General features: G+C 39.4%; 1 protein-coding gene across 1 annotated transcript in view; it reads right to left on the bottom strand.

Moving 5' to 3' along the window:
* LOC139749312 (uncharacterized) overlaps positions 1–18877 on the bottom strand; it is a 276562-nt gene extending 257685 nt beyond the window's left edge. Inside the window, exons 1-2 of the mRNA XM_071663037.1 lie at positions 18776–18877; positions 2517–2596 (exon numbers count right to left, since the gene is read on the bottom strand). Coding sequence (XP_071519138.1) covers positions 2517–2596; positions 18776–18810 — 115 coding nt within the window. The 5' untranslated portion in view covers positions 18811–18877. The remainder of the gene's footprint in view (positions 1–2516; positions 2597–18775) is intronic.
* Between the last annotated feature and the right edge of the window lie 584 nt (positions 18878–19461).

The raw sequence follows: 19461 nt of genomic DNA, 5'->3' as shown, positions 1-19461 counted from the left end.
GGACAAGAGATTATTATGCCCAGGTCTTTTTCCTCATTTACCTTTTCTAGTTCAACACAATTAAAACTGTAGCTTCTCTTTGCATTCTTACCACTAATATGTATAACTTTAAAATTCATTGCCACCTATAAACCAATCCATCAGCTTGTCTCTGTCATTGTAGAGCTGCAGCTATTCAAGTTCATTTGTAGAGTAACTGCAAATTTTGATATAATGCAGCCCATTATCAATATCATTAGTATGTATCTGAAAGAGAACCAGTCCCTAGACTGATCTCTGAGGGAAAACACTTGTTGCATCTAACTATTCTGGGGCATGACCATTGATCACAACTCTTTGTTTATGGCCAGTCAACCACTCTCCTATCCACCAAAGTAAAACATCAGTGCCATGTGACCATTTTTGCCAATAACCTTTGTTGTCAAACTTATCAAAGGTATTTTGAAAATCTAGACATGACATCAACTGCTATACTTTCATTATACCCAGTGGTTACATAATAAAAAAAAAAGGTCAAGCAGATTTGTCAGATGAGAAATTTCATTGAAAGCCATGCTGAGAATTGTTTATTAAAGTGGTAGTCCCCATAAGGTTTAAAATTTTGTCTTAAGTGAGGGTCTCCATTAGTTTTCCAAATACAGACATTAAGCATACTGAATGATAATTTCTGGGCAGTGACGTCTTACTGTTTGTGAATATCAGTGGCAAACTTCTAATCCACTGGAACTTTGCCTGTGGCAAGTGACATTGAAAAGAGTGGTCACAAGCGTAACTATCTCATTTTTCACCTCTTAATATCATCCTTCCATTGTCCGCATGTAAAACCTTATCAGAGCACTTGATCTAACCCTTGCAAGTCAAAGTGAAACCTTTAAGTTATGGGCCAGATTGAGTTCCATGTTAACCTTTTTTTCTTATGGGGCATATCTGGCAAAATCCACATCAAAGTTATGAGTCTATGCCATTCAGTTTTTTACATACTAAGACAAAACTAAATAAGCACTAAGATGCATCCAACAAAACCCTCATCAATCACATCAAATTCTGAAGTTAAGAGCCATGTTAAGCTCCACATGAAGCTTTTTTTAAAAGAAGCATACCTCAGGCAAAATCTAAACCATTTATGGGTCTTTGAGCATTCAATCCTTTCAACAATTATAAACAATAGTATAACATCTGATCAATTTGACATGACTCTTCAAGTTAAAAGCCACCTCAAGTTCCAGTCCATACAATTTTATAAGAGGCATTACTCATGTAAAATCCAAACTCAAATTATGAATCTTATGTCATTAAGTTCTTTGGATGCTGTGAAATAACTTTATTATGTTCGCTAAATTATGGTATGAATCCTAATTATGGACAGATAGACAGACAAATGGGTGGAAAGATAGGAGGACAAACACATGCCATCTCACATGCATGCAGGGGAAGGAGGGAGACATTTCATGTGGGAAAGATTGACAAAGAGGATATATGTGTCAGAGGTGGAGGGAACGAGGAGAAGTGGGAGACCAAATTGGAGGTGGAAGGATGGAATGAAAAAGATTTTGAGCGATCACGGCCTGAACATACAGGAGGGTGAAAGGGGTGCAAGGAATAGAGTTAACTGGAACGATGTGGTGTACCAGGGTCGATGTGCTGTCAATGGATTGAACCAGGGCATGTGAAGCGTCTGGGGTAAACCATGGAAAGTTTTGTGGGGCCTGGATGTGGAAAGGGAGTTGTGGTTTCAGTGCATTACACATGACACCTAGAGACTGAGTGTAAATGAATGTGGCCTTTGTTGTCTTTTCCTAGCGCTATCTCACATGCATGCAGGGGGAGGGAGACATTTCATGTGGGGCGGGGTGGCAACAGGAGAGGATGAAGGCAGCAAGTATGAATATGTACATGTGTATATATGTATGTCCTGTGTATGTATATGTTGAAATGTTTAGGTATGTATATGTGCATGTTTGGGCGTTTATGTGTATACATGTGTATGTCAGTGGGTTGGGCCATTCTTTCCTCTGTTTCCTTACGCTACCTTCCTAACGCGGGAGACAGCGACTAAGTATAATAAATAATTAAGAAAAAATTCAACCTTATATAAAGAATTCATTTCAGTGTGTGAGAGTAATGGATGAGTGGAATAAGGCATTACCATACAAAAATGTAAAAACTTGCATGAAAGCATACAAAATTCTAATGACTGGGCCCTACAGGCATATAACTCCCTCCTTACATTGTGCAAATAGGTACTCACATGCATCAATGATGAAGTTTGCAAAACAGTCTATAAAATCATGAATGCCAACTATAAAGCTGCATGAAATCTGTTGTATTATGTAAAGTCCTTTTCTTATCAGCTATACAGTTCTAAGCAGCTTATGAACCAAGAATTATCCAAGTGCATAATTTACTTGATTTAATCAACACAGTTTCCCTTGTACTAATAATTTCTGTTCCACTACAGGCACATTACCCAGACAGAGTGTATTCAGATCCTATGAGATCATATACATAACTCTTACCTGACTCATCAGACATACTCAAATCACTGTCTTTGGAAGGAAGTGATGCATCTATCTTCATCTTGTTTGAAGGGATCATCCTGAAAATTAAAGAAAATTATCATAAATGAGGCAAAACCTGTAATCCAAAAATTCCCATAAATAGTAAACAAATGAAGCTGTTACTGTTGTTTACATGAAAAATTTATATTTATATGTTCCATCGGAACTTCAGTGAAGGGCGTAAATGGGGAGGTGATAACAAGTAGTGGTGATGTGAGAAGGAGATGGAATGAGTATTTTGAAGGTTTGTTGAATGTGTCTGATGACAGAGTAGCAGATATAGGGTGTTTGGGTCGAGGTGGTGTGCAAAGTGAGAGGGTTAGGGAAAATGATTTGGTAAACAGAGAAGAGGTAGTAAAAGCTTTGCGGAAGATGAAAGCCGGCAAGGCAGCAGGTTTGGATGGTATTGCAGTGGAATTTATTAAAAAAGGGGGTGACTGTATTGTTGACTGGTTGGTAAGGTTATTTAATGTATGTATGACTCATGGTGAGGTGCCTGAGGATTGGCGGAATGCGTGCATAGTGCCATTGTACAAAGGCAAAGGGGATAAGAGTGAGTGCTCAAATTACAGAGGTATAAGTTTGTTGAGTATTCCTGGTAAATTATATGGGAGGGTATTGATTGAAAGGGTGAAGGCATGTACAGAGCATCAGATTGGGGAAGAGCAGTGTGGTTTCAGAAGTGGTAGAGGATGTGTGGATCAGGTGTTTGCTTTGAAGAATGTATGTGAGAAATACTTAGAAAAGCAAATGGATTTGTATGTAGCATTTATGGATCTGGAGAAGGCATATGATAGAGTTGATAGAGATGCTCTGTGGAAGGTATTAAGAATATATGGTGTGGGAGGCAAGTTGTTAGAAGCAGTGAAAAGTTTTTATCGAGGATGTAAGGCATGTGTACGTGTAGGAAGAGAGGAAAGTGATTGGTTCTCAGTGAATGTAGGTTTGCGGCAGGGGTGTGTGATGTCTCCATGGTTGTTTAATTTGTTTATGGATGGGGTTGTTAGGGAGGTAAATGCAAGAGTCTTGGAAAGAGGGGCAAGTATGAAGTCTGTTGGGGATGAGAGAGCTTGGGAAGTGAGTCAGTTGTTGTTCGCTGATGATACAGCGCTGGTGGCGGATTCATGTGAGAAACTGCAGAAGCTGGTGACGGAGTTTGGTAAAGTGTGTGGAAGAAGAAAGTTAAGAGTAAATGTGAATAAGAGCAAGGTTATTAGGTACAGTAGGGTTGAGGGTCAAGTCAATTGGGAGGTGAGTTTGAATGGTGAAAAACTGGAGGAAGTGAAGTGTTTTAGATATCTGGGAGTGGATCTGTCAGCGGATGGAACCATGGAAGTGGAAGTGGATCATAGGGTGGGGGAGGGGGCGAAAATTTTGGGAGCCTTGAAAAATGTGTGGAAGTCGAGAACATTATCTCGGAAAGCAAAAATGGGTATGTTTGAAGGAATAGTAGTTCCAACAATGTTGTATGGTTGCGAGGCGTGGGCTATGGATAGAGTTGTGCGCAGGAGGATGGATGTGCTGGAAATGAGATGTTTGAGGACAATGTGTGGTGTGAGGTGGTTTGATCGAGTAAGTAACGTAAGGGTAAGAGAGATGTGTGGAAATAAAAAGAGCGTGGTTGAGAGAGCAGAAGAGGGTGTTTTAAAATGGTTTGGGCACATGGAGAGAATGAGTGAGGAAAGATTGACCAAGAGGATATATGTGTCGGAGGTGGAGGGAACGAGGAGAAGAGGGAGACCAAATTGGAGGTGGAAAGATGGAGTGAAAAAGATTTTGTGTGATCGGGGCCTGAACATGCAAGAGGGTGAAAGGAGGGCAAGGAATAGAGTGAATTGGAGCGATGTGGTATACAGGGGTTGACGTGCTGTCAGAGAATTGAATTAAGGCATGTGAAGCGTCCGGGGTAAACCATGGAAAGCTGTGTAGGTATGTATATTTGTGTGTGTGGACGTGTGTATGTACAATGTGTATGGGGTGGGTTGGGCCATTTCTTTCGTCTGTTTCCTTCTGCTACCTCGCAAACGCGGGAGACAGCGACAAAGTATAAAAAAAAAAAAAAAAAAAAAAAAAAATGTTCCAAAATAAATCACACTTTATCATAAACATTTATATGTTAAAGACTGCCATCCTATATGCTTTCAAAAGAAATATTTCTATTAATCTTTATCATGACAATAAAAACTAAGATTTTATCAAGAACACCTCTTAAGTGTTATAAGCTCTATACTACTATACTGCTGTTACTCTCAAGTGATTTTCCATTGATGATCTTTAACTTTCACAAGAAGAACTGTACTGTTCATGTATATCATTATGTGACTGCTAACACTAACCAATGCCACTTTTACATCATAGAATTTCGTTTTCAACTTGTGGAAGTACCTGTCCATTGGAAGGGTAAAATACACACCCCAAAAGCCCTACAACTGCTATCATTTCATAACCCCTCCGTTGATGTGACTGATCAAGCAAAATGGAAACAAGTAAGCAACAGATACACATTAGACGGGAGAGTTCAACCTCCTGGGGGGTCTAACACCCTATAACCTTCCTCATGTTATCCCGTATCACTCTGTCTTGTAGGTGGTCCAAAACCCCAACTCTCCCAAGAAATGTATAAGAAACATACACAGCCTCTCCCTGAGGGATCCACCCCATTAACCAAGACCTTTGTCATGTCATTCTGCAGATGCTGAATGATCAAAAAATGTGCAAATGTATAAGGAATATATATATATATATAGATATATATATTTTTTTTTTTTTTTTTATACTTTGTCGCTGTCTCCCGCGTTTGCGAGGTAGCGCAAGGAAACAGACGAAAGAAATGGCCCAACCCCCCCATACACATGTACATACACACGTCCACACACGCAAATATACATACCTACACAGCTTTCCATGGTTTACCCCGGACGCTTCACATGCCTTGATTCAATCCACTGACAGCACGTCAACCCCTGTATACCACATCGCTCCAATTCACTCTATTCCTTGCCCTCCTTTCACCCTCCTGCATGTTCAGGCCCCGATCACACAAAATCCTTTTCACTCCATCTTTCCACCTCCAATTAGGTCTCCCTCTTCTCCTCGTTCCCTCCACCTCCGACACATATATCCTCTTGGTCAATCTTTCCTCACTCATTCTCTCCATGTGCCCAAACCATTTCAAAACACCCTCTTCTGCTCTCTCAACCACGCTCTTTTTATTTCCACACATCTCTCTTACCCTTACGTTACTTACTCGATCAAACCACCTCACACCACACATTGTCCTCAAACATCTCATTTCCAGCACATCCATCCTCCTGCGCACAACTCTATCCATAGCCCACGCCTCGCAACCATACAACATTGTTGGAACCACTATTCCTTCAAACATACCCATTTTTGCTTTCCGGGATAATGTTCTCGACTTCCACACATTTTTCAAGGCTCCCAAAATTTTCGCCCCCTCCCCCACCCTATGATCCACTTCCGCTTCCATGGTTCCATCCGCTGACAGATCCACTCCCAGATATCTAAAACACTTCACTTCCTCCAGTTTTTCTCCATTCAAACTCACCTCCCAATTGACTTGACCCTCAACCCTACTATACCTAATAACCTTGCTCTTATTCACATTTACTCTTAACTTTCTTCTTCCACACACTTTACCAAACTCCGTCACCAGCTTCTGCAGTTTCCCACATGAATCCGCCACCAGCGCTGTATCATCAGCGAACAACAACTGACTCACTTCCCAAGCTCTCTCATCCCCAACAGACTTCATACTTGCCCCTCTTTCCAAGACTCTTGCATTTACCTCCCTAACAACCCCATCCATAAACAAATTAAACAACCATGGAGACATCACACACCCCTGCCGCAAACCTACATTCACTGAGAACCAATCACTTTCCTCTCTTCCTACACGTACACATGCCTTACATCCTCGATAAAAACTTTTCACTGCTTCTAATATATATATATATATATATATATATATATATATATATATATATATATATATATATATATATATATATATATATATATCAAATGGGAGGTTCAACCCTCCCAGGGACTCAAACCTCACCCACAGCCTTCCTCAAACCAAGATGTATTACAGTCTTGAATTAGGTGATCAAGATATGTTGAAATGTGTAAGGAGCTCTACCTGGACCAGAAATGGCAATTACAGACCAAAACCAGTCAGTCACAATGTAATCTGCAAAGAGAAGGAGAGAAATGAAAGTGAAAAAGAGGCCAGAGATGTAAACATGAGAACAAATATTTGGGGATATAATGAGGACTTGAGAACGAGCAAGATCAAAGAATAACACAACTAGAGATAAAGTTAAAAAAAAAAAAAAAACTGAGGAAGCATTTCAAGGAGCATGAAGGGAGCCATGAGACTGGAGAGGAATAACAACACAGTTTAGTGTAAGGGGTTCAAGAGATACAAAATCAGAGGAAAGATATAGCCATTAAGAAGCAGGCTGAGCCTGATGGGTCTTCTCTGGATGTACTAGAGGCTGTGCATACAAAATCCATTGACAAAACTGGCCAAGAAGTTGCAGGAGCATTACTGGGACTCTTAACAGATAGGAGAAAGGACAATAGTGCATACTGAGTTTACTGAAATATCAAAATATGTTCAGATAGAGAAAGGACTAACACACACACACACACACACACACACACACACACAGACTGACAAAAGTAGAAGACAATGGAGCAAATTCAAAAGCAGATCAATAGAATGTGAAGAGTAAGGGTCAGGAACAAAGACCTGGAGTGACAAAGAGGAAACTTCACGAAGTAGTCAAAAGAATAACATGCACTGTTAGAGTTGAAGCAAACAAGGAAGTATATGATTAAATGATAAAATGTATACTAAAGTACAGAGATTAAAAGACCAGTGCTTGCTAGCCGAGAGAGATTATAAAGAAAGCCAGAGAGAGAGAGGCTGACACTACCACTAAGGGATCTAGCTAAAAAGTGGATGGAACCATAATCAGAAAGATAAGTAAAGCAGGGGGAAGATAGATGTAAATCACTGATTATTTTTGGCCTGTAAGATCATACACTAGATAAGGAAGAATGGGAAAAAAAGGAAGAAATGCATATCAAGAGATTGCTTGAGGCTAAGGGACTGCCAAAAGCAATTTATATATGAATAAACGAAAGGAGAAGAGGTGGAGGTTATGGACTAAGAAGTAAGGTGACAACCAGTTATGATTTGTTACCTTTGAACTTGAAGTCATCACACCAGGAAGTACTTAGAAAAGTTAAGAATCTTAAAGACATGAAGGAATTCAGTAAAATATTAATGAACCATAAAATATCTATGGAAAAGAGGGAGACAATCAAAGTTTACAGTCAGAAGACAAAAAACTGGAGATGGCACACATGGCAAGAGGATAGAGCAGCCCACTTGAGTTGCAGAGAGGGCAGGAGTGTTAGGAAGTGGTAATGTATTCAAATGGTGATGGATTAATACTCAGTGGTAAATAACTGGAATTCAAGGATCATACAGAGGAAAAAGAAACTGATACTACTGGAGCCAAAGACACTAAGCTTACCAGAGATAAGCTCTCACCAACCTTGCCCAGAGGGTACATAATAGCAAGAAAGGAAAGAAAAGGTAAAGGAGGGAGAGATTTTATCTTTTTTCTATGCTGAAGGCTCCAGTTACAGACAAAAGTCCACATTATGGCTGGGTGTTAATTGAAATATAAAGAAAATTATGAAACAAAAAGAAAAGACAAGAGAAAGTATTTATGAATTTTTGAGAAAGTGAAAGACCTGTCTTCTGAAATGCAACAGGTCATAGTGGCCACACAATAATCATGCGATACAACAGCTTGCTGAGTAATGCGTGGTCTAGCTAGTAGTGGGGGAACACAAGCAGCCAGGTCTTGGGAGCAAAAACCAAAGTAATACCTATGGAAAAGGGAAGTGAACCAACATTGTGATACAGGGCAAGGGGGTCAAGTTTGTAAGTTAGCCTGGGACAGTTTATAAGTTGGACTACATTCGACTCAACTCTGTCAGTCAAGTAAGGATACAGAGCTAGAACCATCCTAAATGTCAGAGCAGTACTCCATACAAGGATGAATAAATCCCTTGTATAAACAGCAACTGTTGAGGAGTTTTTGACATTGAAACAGGACACCCAGTTTCTTAGAAACAGCTATTCCCGTAATGTGGGGTTTCCAAGAAAGGGTGGATGTGACAGTAAGAACAAGTATGTTCCTTGAAACAAGAAGTGGAATTACAGAACCATCAAAGGAGAGACAAGAGTTGTGAGGAGTTTTCGATGGAGATGGGTAGAAACTGAGTCTTGGAGGCATTAAACTTGACAGGATTTGTGTACCCACATTGATATCCTGTCCAAGTCTGAGTTTATTGAGGAAGCTGTGTCAAGACGAGATGCAGATTGAGTGAGAGGAGGATGTGGATGAATGCAGAATTGAGATGTCAGCACATGAATGCATTGGATTATTTGTGAAGGAAAGGAAACTGTTTAAAAAAGGAGAAAAAATGTATAGGATAGGACAGAACCTTGAGGTACACTGCTGTTGATGGTGAAAAGGTGGTGGCTGATCCATCAACAACAACTGAGGTAGATCAGCCAGAGAGGAAGCTAGATATGATGGACCTAAGCGAGGGAGGGAAGCCAAAAGAGGGCAGTTCAGAGATGGAGACCCAGATGTCACACCATCAAAGGCCTTAAATATGTCAAGAGCAACCATACATGACTCAACAAAATCTTTAAGGGATGATGAACAGAAATTAGTAAGATAGGAAAGAATATCACCAGTGGATCTCACCTTACAGATGACATACTGGTGATCACAGAGAATACTGTAATTTTCAAGATGTTTAATGACATAGGAGTTGAGGAGGGATTCAAAGGCTTTGGAAATGGTAGATGTCACAGCAATAGGATGATAGTTAGAGGGGTCAGAATAATCATCCTTCTTAGGGATGGGATGTATCAAAGAATATTCTAAGAAAAGGAAAGGTTTTGGGTTTTACACAGAAATGGAAGATGAGCAAGCACAAGTGCAAGTTCAGAGGGACACTCTTTCAGTAAAATGGGATGGATGCCATCAGGACCTTGCTAGCTTCCAGAGAAAGAAGTGCTTTTTAGACAGTCCAAAAGGAGATTATGGGAAGAGGCATTGGATTAGTAAGAGGAGCATCAGGGGGTGAAGGAACGTTAGAGCCATCCAAGTTGGAGTTTGAGGAGAAACAAAAACCAAAGAAAGTTGCTTTGTCAACAGGAGAAACAGCTATATTACCATCAGAATGGAAAAATGAGGGAAAGGAAGAGAAAAGAAGTCGTTAGAGATGCCCTTAGCTAAAGACCAGAAAGACCTATCAGTAGATGACGAGGAGATGTTACTGCACTTCTTTTGAATAAGGGAATGCTTCGCCTCACAGATAATGTGTTTGCAGCAATTATTGGCACTGATAAAAGATGAATAGGAACCAGAGGAAGGAGAGTTTTTCCAAGCCCAATATAATACCTAATCCCTAGTTTGAAGGACCTCAAAACAGGAAAGGATGAACAATGGATTGGACAAAGAATCAGTCTTAGAGGAAGAGGGAGTAAATGATTCCATTCCCACAAGAATGGTTTGGTTACAAAAGAAGAGGTAGTGAAAGCTTTGTAGAAGATGAAATCCAGTAAGGCAACAGGTTTGGATGGTGATGCATTAGAATTTATTAAAAAAGAGGGTGACTGTGCTGTTATTTGTTTGGCAAGAATATTCAATGTATGTATGAATCATGGTGAAGTGCTTCAGGATTGGCAAAATGCATGCGTAGTGCCAAAGTACAAAAGAGGATAAAGGTGAGTGTTCAAACCACAGAGGCCTATGTTTGAGGGTGTATTGGATGGCACTGCAGTGGAATTAATGAAAAAAAAAAAAGGGGGTGACTGTGTTGTTGACTGGTTGGTGAGGATATTCAATGTATGTATGGTTCATGGTGAGGTGCCTGAGGATTGGCAGAATGCATGCATAGTGCCATTGTATAAAGGGAAAGGAGTGAGTGTTCAAATTACATAGGTATAAGTTTGTTGAGTATTCCTGGGAAATCATATGGGAGGGTATTGATTGAGAGGGTGAAGGCATGTACAGAGCATCAGATTGGGGAAGAGCAGTGTGGTTTCATATGTGATAGAGAATGTGTTGATCAGGTGTTTGCTTTGAAGAATATATGTGAGAAATACTTAGAAAAACAGATGGATCTGTATGTAACATTTATGGATCTGGAGAAGGCATAAGATAAGAGTGGATAGACATGCTTTGTGGAAGGTATTAAAAGTATATGGTGTGGGAGGCAAGTTGCTAGAAGCAGTGAAAAGTTTTATCAAGGACATAAGGCATGTGTCCAAGATAGGAAGAGGGGAAAGTGATTGGTTGTGAGTGAATGTCGGTCTGCGGCAGGGATGCATGATGTCTCCATGGTTGTTTAATTTGTTTATGGATGGGGTTGTTAGGGAGGTGAATGCAAGAGTTTTGGAGAGAGGGGCAAGTTGGCAGTCTGTTCTGGATGAGAGGGCTTGGGAAGTGAGTCAGTTGTTCACTGATGATACAGTGCTGGTGGATAATTCTGTGAGAAACTGCAGAAGTTGGTGACAGTTTGGTAAAGTGTGTGAAAGAAGAAAGCTGAGAGTAAATGTGAATAAGAGCAAGGTTATAAGGTTCAGTAGAGTTGAGGGACAAGTTAATTGGGAGGTAAGTTTGAATGGAAAAAAAACTGGAAGTGAAGTATTTCAGACATCTCGGAGTGGATTTAGCAGCGGATGTAAACCATGGAAAGTTCTGTGGGGCCTGGATGTGGATAGGAAGCTGTGGTTTTGGTGCATTACACGAGAGCTAAAGACTGAGTGTGAACGAGTGTGGCATTTTATGTCTGTTCCTGGTGCTGCCTTGCTGGAAGGGGAGGGGGGGGGGGGGGGCAAAGTTGTTAGAAGCAGTGAAAAGTTTTATCAAGGACATAAGGCATGTGTCCAAGATAGGAAGAGGGGAAAGTGATTGGTTGTGAGTGAATGTCGGTCTGCGGCAGGGATGCATGATGTCTCCATGGTTGTTTAATTATGGATGGGGTTGTTAGGGAGGTGAATGCAAGAGTTTTGGAAAGAGGGGCTAGTATGCACTCTGTTGTGGATGAGAGAGCTTGGGAAGTGAGTCAGTTGTTGTTCGCTGATGATACAGCACTGGTGGCTTACTCAGGTGAGAAACTGCAGAAGTTGGTGACAGTTTGGTAAAGTGTGTGAAAGAAGAAAGCTGAGAGTAAATGTGAATAAGAGCTAGGTTATTAGGTACAGTAGGGTTGAGAGACAAGCCAATTGGGAGGTAAGTTTGAATGGAAAAAAAACTGGAAGTGAAGTATTTCAGACATCTCGGAGTGGATTTAGCAGCGGATGTAAACCATGGAAAGTTCTGTGGGGCCTGGATGTGGATAGGAAGCTGTGGTTTTGGTGCATTACACGAGAGCTAAAGACTGAGTGTGAACGAGTGTGGCATTTTATGTCTGTTCCTGGTGCTGCCTTGCTGGAAGGGGAGGGGGGGGGGGGGGGCAAAGTTGTTAGAAGCAGTGAAAAGTTTTATCAAGGACATAAGGCATGTGTCCAAGATAGGAAGAGGGGAAAGTGATTGGTTCTCAGTGAATGTAGGTTTGCGGCAGGGGTGTGTGATGTCTCCATGGTTGTTTAATTATGGATGGGGTTGTTAGGGAGGTGAATGCAAGAGTTTTGGAGAGAGGGGCAAGTTGGCAGTCTGTTCTGGATGAGAGGGCTTGGGAAGTGAGTCAGTTGTTGTTCGCTGATGATACAGCACTGGTGGCTTACTCAGGTGAGAAACTGCAGAAGTTGGTGACAGTTTGGTAAAGTGTGTGAAAGAAGAAAGCTGAGAGTAAATGTGAATAAGAGCAAGGTTATAAGGTTCAGTAGAGTTGAGGGACAAGTTAATTGGGAGGTAAGTTTGAATGGAAAAAAAACTGGAAGTGAAGTATTTCAGACATCTCGGAGTGGATTTAGCAGCGGATGTAAACCATGGAAGCGGAAGTGAGTCATAGATTGGGGGGGGGGGCAAAGTTGTTAGAAGCAGTGAAAAGTTTTTATCGAGGATGTACGTGTAGGAAGAGAGGAAAGTGATTGGTTCTCAGTGAATGTAGGTTTGCGGCAGGGGTGTGTGATGTCTCCATGGTTGTTTAATTATGGATGGGGTTGTTAGGGAGGTGAATGCAAGAGTTTTGGAAAGAGGGGCTAGTATGCACTCTGTTGTGGATGAGAGAGCTTGGGAAGTGAGTCAGTTGTTGTTCGCTGATGATACAGCACTGGTGGCTTACTCAGGTGAGAAACTGCAGAAGTTGGTGAGTGAGTTTGGTAAAGTGTGTGAAACAGAAAGCTGAGAGTTAATGTGAATAAGAGCTAGGTTATTAGGTACAGTAGGGTTGAGAGACAAGCCAATTGGGAGGTAAGTTTGAATGGAGAAAAACTGGAGAAAGTGAAGTGTTTTAGATATCTGGGTGTGGATTTGGCAGCAGATGGAACCATGGAAGCGGAAGTGAATCATAGGGTGGGGAAGAGGGCAAAAGTTCTGGGAGCGTTGAAGAATGTGTGGAAGTCGAGAACATCATCTTGGAAAGCAAAAACTGTTATGTATGAGGGAATAGTGGTTCCAACAATGTTATATGGTTGCGAGGCGTGGGCTATAGATATAGTTGTGCGGAGGAGGGTGGATGTGCTAGAAATGAGATGTTTGAGGACACTATGTGGTGTGAGGTGGTTTGATCGAGCAAGTAATAATAGGGTGAGAGAGATGTGTGGTAATAAAAAGAGTGTGGTTGAGAAAGCAGAAGAGGGTGTTCTGAAATGGTTTGGTCACATGGAGAGAATGAATGAGGAAAGATTGACCAAGAGGACATATGTGTCAGAGGTGGAGGGAACAAGGAGAAGTGGGAGACCAAATTGGAGGTGGAAAGATGGAGTGAAAAAGATTTTGAGTGATCGAAGCCTGAACATGCAGGAGGGTGAAAGGCGTGCAAGGAATGGAGTGAATTGGAACGACGGGGAATACCGGGATCGATGTGCTGTCAATGGATTGAGCCAGGGCACGTGAAGCGTCTGAGGTAAACCATGGAAAGTTCTGTGGGGCCTGGATGTGGAAAGGGAGCTGTGGTTTCAGTGCATTATTACATGACAGCTAGAGACTGAGTGTGTCTTTTCCTAGCCCTACCTCACACACATGAGGGGGGGAGGGGGTTGTTATTCCATGTGTGGCGAGGTGGCAATAGGAATGAATAAGGGCAGACACTGTGAATTATGTACATGTGTATATATGTACATGTCTGTGCGTGTGTATATATATGTATACGTTGAGATGTATAGGCATGTATCTTTGCGTGTGTGGACGTGTATGTATATACATGTGTATGTGGGTGTGTTGGGCCATTCTTTCGTCTGTTTCCTTACACTACCTCGCTAATGCGGGAGACTGCGACAAAGCAAAATAAATAAATAAATAATATATATATATATATCATCTTATTTTCTAATCATCATACTTAGTCGCTGTCTCCCACGTTAGCGAGGTAGTGCAAGGAAACAGACGAAAGAATGGCCCAACCCACCCACATACACATGTATATACATAAATGCCCACACATGCACATATACATACCTATACATCTCATCGTATACATACATACAAATTCCTGAGTCCACGGGGAAAATGAAACTAGATAAGTTCCTAAGTGCATTTTCGTGTAATAATCACATCATCAGGGGAAATACGAGAGAAACATAACAGTCAGTTGATATACAACAAAGACGTAGCTAGGACCCCATTTGGTAAACATGCGACTGTCCAAGACAGATAATGAGTGTGTCATAAATTTATTATGTGGACAAGAAGGTGAATTGTTTAAAAATTTTATCAACAATAAAGTTATCCAATTTGTACAGATCATCACTAATATTAAGATTATAACTCTTTGTGTATCTAATAATAGGAGATTCAATGAAATTTCTCGTGGTACTGGAGTTAGAGTTAATAACTGAGATGGCATTACTCATAGTTTTTAGCATGATTAAACAAAGCTTTTGATTCTTGTCCCGTTCTCATACTATATCTATGTTGCTTAAGTCTAACAGAAAGATCCTTACCGGTCTGCCCAACATAAAACTTATCACAATTTCTACATGGCACCTTATAGATACACTTGGGAGAATTTTCTGGTGAGTTCCTGATTAAGATATTCTTTATGGTACTACTGTTGTTGAAGGCAACATTAACATTAAAGGATTTAAGCAACATGGTAAGTAAAGTAAAATCATTATTAAGGGAGAACTAAAAGATTCTTGCTGTCAATGGGAGGTTTGGGCTCAACTTTATAAAATGATTTCTTTGCTAACTTAATGATTTATCAATGAAAGATCTAGGGAACTTTAACTTAGATCCAATACAATATATCTTCTCAAACACACTATGAATATACTCTGGACTGAAAATACGTAATGCCCAAAGGAATTTAGACTGAAATGATGATAATTAAACTCTGTCATGTTAAGATGAGTAATAATGGATAAATGAGCATACATTGGTAGGTTTTCTGTATATTGTTTCCTTGCCTACGGATCACGCAACCTAAAAATGGTAACATACCATTATTTTCATTTGCTACAGTAAATTTGATGGAAGGAACTAAATTGTTAGGGGGAGAAATATTTGTAAATTTTCATTTGTTCGCCAAACATAAAGAACATCATCTATATACCTAAACCAAAATGCATTACAAGGTAAGATATCCTTCAGTAATTTTGTTTAAAAAAATTCCATATTAAGATTACTTAGTACAGGTGGAAAAGGGTTACCCATTGCCATACCAAATTTTTGAGCATAATAATCTCCATTGAATTGAAATACACAGTCTTTTATACACAATCTTATCAGTTCAATGAAAACAGACTTTGAAACAGGCAAATAAATATCATCCAAAACATTAAATAAGTATTCTAAAAGGTCATCAACTGGAACTTTTGTGAAAAGTGAGGAAACATAAAAGCTAACAAGTTTGAAATCAAAATCAACACTGATATTGTTAAGCTTGTTCACTAAATCTACATTGTTGAAGATATCAGAATTTGATATCTTACCCAATAAAGGGCTTAATAAAGAAACTAACCATTTTGACAATTCACATGTGATGGAGCCTACTAAACTCACTATAGGTCTTGCTGCAAAATTTTGTTTATGTGTTTTGCTAAGTCCATACATGTATGGCAATGATCCTTTCCAACATATATACACATGTACATATTCATACTTGCTGCCTTCATCCATTCCCGTCGCCACCCTGCCACACATGAAAAGGCACCCCTCTTCCCCCGTGCTAGGTTGCGCGAGGAAAAGACAACAAAGGCCACATTCATTTACACTCAGTCTCTAGCTGTCATGTGTAATGCACTGAAACCACAGCTCCCCACCACACCCAGGCCCAACAAATCTTTCCATGATTTACCCAAGACACTTCACATGCCCTGGTTCAATCCACTGACAGCACATCAATCCGGATATACCATATCGTTCCAATTCAATCTATTCCTTGCATGCTTTTCACCCTCCTGTATGTTCAGGCCCTAATCGCTCAAAATCTTTTTCACTCCATCCTTCCACCTACAATTTGGTCTCCCACTTCTCGTTCCCTCCACCTCTGACACATATATCCTCTTTGTCAATTTTTCCTTACTCATTCTCTCCATGTGACCAAACCATTTCAATACACCGTCTTCTGCTCTCTCAACCATACTCTTTTTATTACCACAAGAAACCCTATGAGAAACATACCATTACCATTAAAAGATTTCTTATATATAATGAGACCCATAAACATATCAATAATGAGCTCCTTTTAGCTCCATATTGCTATTACATCTGGACATTGAGTTATTCTGTTCCGCAATGTTAAGAGTAATGTCTGGCATATAAAATAATCGTTGCATAACATGAATCGAGCATCAGAGTTTGTCAAAGATACTTAAACAGGGCTTGTAGCAGTGGTTGCATATATCAGTCTAATTAATACAAATGTAAGCAAAATAATAGCAAAAATTTTCGTAATACCTATAGAAGGCTCACCAAATATTCCCTATCAATATCAAAGAACTGTCATATGTTTGTTGACATCTGGCACCATTTGCACAGTACTCAGTCATATGTATGACTGATGCAGTACATCTTAAACATTAATCAATCATATGTATAACATGTATATTACATTAATCATCAAAATGAACACTGACTACTATGGTAATTAGATGAGGTTTTTTCATAGATTCTATTAACACCTAAAAATTTATTATTTTTTCCATTAATTAGCACCATATATTCCCTGATAAGCTACTATCCCTGCATTTAATATCTACTATTAATGTACAAGCTCAAAATCATGATTCTCAACTTATGTTTTCTAAACACTACATTAATATAAAGCTAATAACAATCAATACCAAAAGGTTATTCAATAAACCTAGGGTGAAAGTAAGTGATAAAAAAGTTTAGTTTAGCCACTTATCGATGAGTTTTAACTGCTTTATAAAGTTTTCTATACTAACAGAAATATCTGCAGAGCATGATTTCAAGCACAGTAGTTTACAAAACAATATCATATAAGGCATCTGAAGCACTCCTAGGAACATATAGGGTCAATCAAAGTTAGCAAAGCACTTGTTGCATGGGAACCTAGACATACCTTTTCAAACATCCTAAGGATCAAGATTTCTCTTAACTATCAATAGTCTAGCAAAAATATACTTTACATTCAAGAGAATGCACCACCAACATGCCTTTGTATGTAGACAGACCACAAAACTCAGCAGGAAGCAAGTATAATCATGGTATATTTCCCCCAGCATTTCAACCACTAGGTGAGGATTTATAGGTTCTGATGATATTTTACAGATACTGCCTCATGCTAGAAATCAACTACATATTTTCCCCAACTTACGTAACCAATTTCCTTATCTAAAATCATTCAGTAAAATATAACACAAAAAGTGCACTGCAAATATTTCTGAAATCACATTAATCACATGAAGAGTATAACAAAAAAAAAAAGCCACTTAACAAAGTTAGTTTTAATGTGAAGCTAACATGAATTATCACATAATCTTTACTGCATACAACAAGAGTCAGTTTAACCAAAGAATAACATACAACTGGGGGGTTAGTCCACCGACTCTAACCCACATCACCGTAAAGCATTTTACAAAACATGTCCGATATTTCAAATTACATCCAGCATAGGAGCGAAAGGGAGAATTGAGCCAGCTAAATAACACGTGAACCATTGGTACAGACATTTATCCAAGTCGTAAATGAGGATGATTGCACCACATTACTAAGCATAAACATTACTTACTAGATTGCTTGCCGATGATGCTACTCTATACGCTGGATCACAGAAGAGGGACACCGATAATCTAATTTCTAAATCAAGAACTAAATATGAAAACACTCTCTTCTCAATTAGACCTTCCCGCGACCCAGAGTGAAATGTTGTTGCATTAGGTAAACATACTAGCAAGAAACGAACTATCGTACATTATCTAGAACTACTGTACTGAAAAAGAAACTTGTCTATACCTAGTAAATATGCAACTTTGCACTTGTCTATCTATCTTTCATTATTAACTCCACTCCCAGTTTCATGAATGGATGATATATATATAAACCCTCTCTAATCATTCATACAGATACTTAACCCATGCCCACAGTGGGCCTCTTCTCATGAAAATACAACTTAATGTTTAAATTTGGAGAAGAGTGTGTTTGGTTTTAGAATTGTCTTAATAGCTGAAGAAGGTGCTCAAGATTTTCTAATGTGGTTATAACTTGATACTGAAAGGCAAAATGACCTTAACAGTCGATAATCCTAAGGCACAAATAGCCAACCAACCTCTCCTTTTGCAGAGATGTATATCAACTGACTTTTATTTCTCTCTTGTGTCCCCTGATGATGTGATTATTACACGAAAGTACACCAGGGAACTTATCGTGTTTCGTTTTCCCCATGGACTAATAGGAATATATATATATATATATATATATATATATATATATATATATATATATATATATATATATATATATATATATATAATGGATGTGTGTGTGTTCTAATGGACTCCACCTACTTGAAGTTATTTATACCTTTGGCAAGGGTGTATCACTGGAAGTAGAGTCATCAAAAGAATTCTCACTCGTGGAGTTCATATACCCCTGCTGCTGGAGGTAGCGCAGCCTTACGGAGAAGGAACCTCTGGAAAGAAATCATGGGTATCACAAATATTCTTTCTGAGAAGTTGGTCCGGGAATAAATACATATATGAATATATTTGTACACACGCGCAGAATACATTGAAGCTTTGAAGGTGAAGTTTATTTTCAAAGGTGATAGCCTGTGACTGCTCAACTACCATTCTTGTATCATATCAACTCGCTCCCAAAACTCAAGTACAGTTCCAAAAGATTTAAACAGTTCATCAGATGGTCTGACATTTATAATGCCTGAAATTTATTATGGATTCCAGATTTGTACTGTCATCTCATTACACTCGAAATTACCAAGTGAAACTATAAACTTTATATCACTTATGGGAAAGGTACTATCAATAAATAACAAGATGAAGATATGCTTTTTCGAAAGATGAACTTCAGCGTAACATGTATCTCATCTCGCAGGTAAATGACCGGTACTATAATGCAAATCACAGTGAAAGAGAGGTGAGATTTCTAATTCACTTACGCTTGTGTTCTGTTTATTCTCCATAATCTGGTTTTTGCTCACGATGCGACTTTAACAGTTTGACCTTGTGGCTTCCAGCATGCACTGTTGG

The sequence above is a fragment of the Panulirus ornatus genome, chromosome 7, assembly GCF_036320965.1.
Source record: "Panulirus ornatus isolate Po-2019 chromosome 7, ASM3632096v1, whole genome shotgun sequence".
NCBI classification, from domain to species: domain Eukaryota; kingdom Metazoa; phylum Arthropoda; class Malacostraca; order Decapoda; family Palinuridae; genus Panulirus; species Panulirus ornatus.
This window is presented reverse-complemented; position numbering and strand designations above follow the sequence as displayed.